The following is a 3,408-nucleotide window of genomic DNA, read 5'->3' as shown; positions in this document are numbered from 1 at the left end:
GCCCGTTTGGTACAGTTCTGGAGTTCCTGGAGGCCTGTTTATCCGCAGGGTTGACCCACTCCACCCTAGAGGGCTTCGTGGCGGCCATTGCGGCCTACCACGCCCCTCTCGTGGCCATTCAGTGGGAAGACACCCTTTTCTTACACATTTCCTCTGCGGTGCGCTGAGGCCGAGGCCGAGGCCAGAGAAGCTTAGGCTAAGTGGTGGATCAGGATGCTATTCCATAGCCTCGAGTCCTCTGATCTCCCTCTCCTTTGGGGGTCAGGATTCACTCCTCCAGAAGTTGGCCTTCGGGATGGCGAGCCCCGTCTACTTTAGCCACTCCGGACTCTTTTGTTCTCTCGCCCTAGCTGTGCAGTCTTCCACACTAGGCAGAGATTTGGAAGTCTGGCGATGTGGGCATTCTCATTCCCCTAGCGTTCTCGACGCAGCTCGAGTTCCTGAAGAGGAACGTCTCAGGTTACGTATGTAACCCTGGTTCCTCGAGGAAACGAGACGCTGCGTCTCGGTGCCATACTTCCGGCGTCCCTGCCGGCGCTTGCTTCATTCCTAGAAGCTGACGCTGACGCTTTTATAGCTTCCCGGTCATGACGTCATCCGCCGTGACGTCCCGCTCAGCTATTGGACTGATTTCACATGTGATTCAGAGCGTGGGTCACTGAAGGCGTTCCCCTAGCGTTCTCGATGCAGCGTCTCGTTCCCTCGAGGAACCAGGGTTACATACGTAACCTGAGACGACTTCATGAAACATTTCAAAATTTTACTGAGAAAATCCAAATTGAATGAATTGTTGCATGTCATCTCTTAACAATTTTGAACAGCAAAAAATTTGAAATTTCATTCTGTTCCTAAAGCAATCCTATCTTATCACGTCCATATACTTGTATATGTTATGCATAACATTTATTGAGAACTCTTGATAATTATGGTTGATAATTTATTAATAGTTTAGCTTTAAAATTTCAGTATCAATTGTGATTACAAAAAGTTGCGACTAGTACAATCAAGATTTCTCCTGTTGTTTCACAGAAAAAAAAAATCTTACACATTTTTCTGAACTTATCATTTTGACTTATAAATTCATTCTAAAGATCAGACTTGAATAAATTGTTCACATTGTTGTGTGTTACTTGAACACTCCTGAACATCAAAAGAGCTTGAACTTTTGGTCTGTTCCTGACATAAGACTATGGTATGTCTTCAAAATACCTGCGTATTTATTGCACATCATGTATTTATGATAATTTATTGGTAGTTTTGGTCCTTTTTAAGCTTTAAAACTTCAGTGCCTATTCATTGTAATTCCAAAAAATGACACCTTTTGTGTTTCTCACAAGTCATACAGGTTTGTACCAACATGGTAAATGATTTGAAAATTCCTTTTTGAGTGAACTGTTCCATTAAAGCATTAGTCTCATCTGACTGTGGATTCCAGGCTCACTAACCTGAGAAGTAGGCCAGTAATGACACCAGAGGGTCAAAAAGAGTCATTGAGTGAAGAAATCAAATTATTTTATACATTATCTTTGTTCTCCAGGGAGCCTTACCTTGCTCTTTCTATGTAACGTAAGATAGTGATGAGGTCACCTTCAGTGGAATGATATGCTCAGAGGTGTCCACTGACATAAGTCATTAAGTAGTCAGTGGTGTTTTATTGTTGCTGTCTGTTTTTTAACAGAAATTCTGAATGGAGGGGTGTATGTGGACCAGAACAAGTTCCTGTGTCATGCCGATACCATCCACTGGCAGGATATAGTGAAGAGCGCTCGCCCTGATCACCTGGTTGTGCCATCCAATAGCAGCAGCTCATGTGAGTAGTACTGACCAGTCAGAGCACGAGGTACAGTACTAAACTGGATTGTTAATACACTACTGTTTAAGTTTAGGGGCAGTATGATTTTTAAATGTATTTGAAAGAAGTATCTTATGCTCACCATGGCTGCATTTACTTGATACAGTAAAGAATACATTACAATATTATGAAATATATATTTTTTAGTCAAAAATGACTTTTCTATATTAATATATTTAAAAATGTGATTTATTCCTGTGATGCAAAGCAGCAGCCATTAATGCAGTACATTACTGCAGTCGACAGTGTTACATGATACTTCAGACATCTTTATAGTATACTAATTTGGTGCTCAAGCACCTTTTATTATTTAAATTATTATCAGTGTTTAAAACAGTTTTTGCTGCTTATTTTTGGTGGAAACTGTGTTTTTGTTTTCAGAATAATTTTGATGACTAGAAAGTTCAAAAGTACAGCATTTATTTGGAATATAAATCTTTTATAAATCTTTTATAACATTGTCTTTACTGTCACTTTTGACTGACGTGCCCTTGCAGAATATAATTAATTTATTTACAAAATAAATAAATAAATACAAAACTTATTGACCCCAACCTTTTGAATAGTAGTGTACTATTGTTCTTTCTATTCATCAAAGGATCCTGAAGAAAAAGTTTTAAAAAAGGGAAGATAGTCAAAAGTGCCTGGCCCATGTAGCTGAAGAGAGTAAGCCACTAGTGTAATTACTCTTAACTGAAGTGGAACAGGGACAGAGGACAACACTCCATCAGTCAGTCATGCTCACACTGCAATTACCCAACAGTCAATTAAGCTTGGGTGGCAGAACAGCCACCGCAGATGAGTGTAGCAAAGCCATAAGGGCCGTCTCCGCTGGGACAGAGCTCTAGAGCGTCAGGGAGAACATTGTTCTGTCAGTCAGCGACGACTCTTTCCCACTTCATCAGAACAGAGTCAGTGCGGATGTAAAGAGTTCCGTCCTATAAAGTGGAATGATCCAGATTGCGGTTACGATAGTGTGATTAGAATGCACACAAATCAAAATTGACACTGATCTTCCTGGTCTTATCGGTGAATTTCAAATAAATACTGTTTGTTTGAGTAATCTTTTATTAAAATGCAGAAACTTGTGATCACTAAATGTTTTATCTTTCCTGGTTGCAGGTCAGAGATGTCATAGAGGATGTAATGGACGCTGTTGGGGGCCAAAGGAGAACCAGTGTCAGAGCTGTGAGTGTCAGAAACTTAATAGTGACTTCATAATGGTCAAAAAAAAAGTGGGTCAGTGAGAAATGACACTTCCACAATACCTAGCTTTAAAATGTTCTGCATTGAAATTAATGGATTTACAGCGTAAACTCTAGTGTGTGATGATCATTCCTTTCTTCCACTTTCAGTTACCCAACAAGACCTTTAACCAATACACCGCACCCATGTTTGATATGATACAGCCATCCTTTTTTTGTTGTTTTACCATTTTAAAATGAAACAATAAAAATAAAAATCTTATCCAAGACACATGGCCTAGCTCTTAACACACATCAGCACACAGTTATATTATATTATATTATATTATATTATATTATATTATATTATAT

At 39.4% G+C, this 3,408-nt stretch overlaps 1 protein-coding gene across 1 annotated transcript in view; it reads left to right on the top strand.

Annotated features, from left to right (window-relative positions):
* Positions 1-3,408, top strand: part of LOC107555909 (receptor tyrosine-protein kinase erbB-4-like) — a 236,491-nt gene that overhangs the window by 98,191 nt on the left and 134,892 nt on the right. Inside the window, exons 4-5 of the mRNA XM_016238851.1 lie at positions 1,679-1,810; positions 2,975-3,040. Coding sequence (XP_016094337.1) covers positions 1,679-1,810; positions 2,975-3,040 — 198 coding nt within the window. The remainder of the gene's footprint in view (positions 1-1,678; positions 1,811-2,974; positions 3,041-3,408) is intronic.

This window comes from Sinocyclocheilus grahami, unplaced genomic scaffold (genome assembly GCF_001515645.1).
Source record: "Sinocyclocheilus grahami isolate Dianchi unplaced genomic scaffold, SAMN03320097.WGS_v1.1 scaffold549.1, whole genome shotgun sequence".
NCBI lineage: Eukaryota > Metazoa > Chordata > Actinopteri > Cypriniformes > Cyprinidae > Sinocyclocheilus > Sinocyclocheilus grahami.
This window is presented reverse-complemented; position numbering and strand designations above follow the sequence as displayed.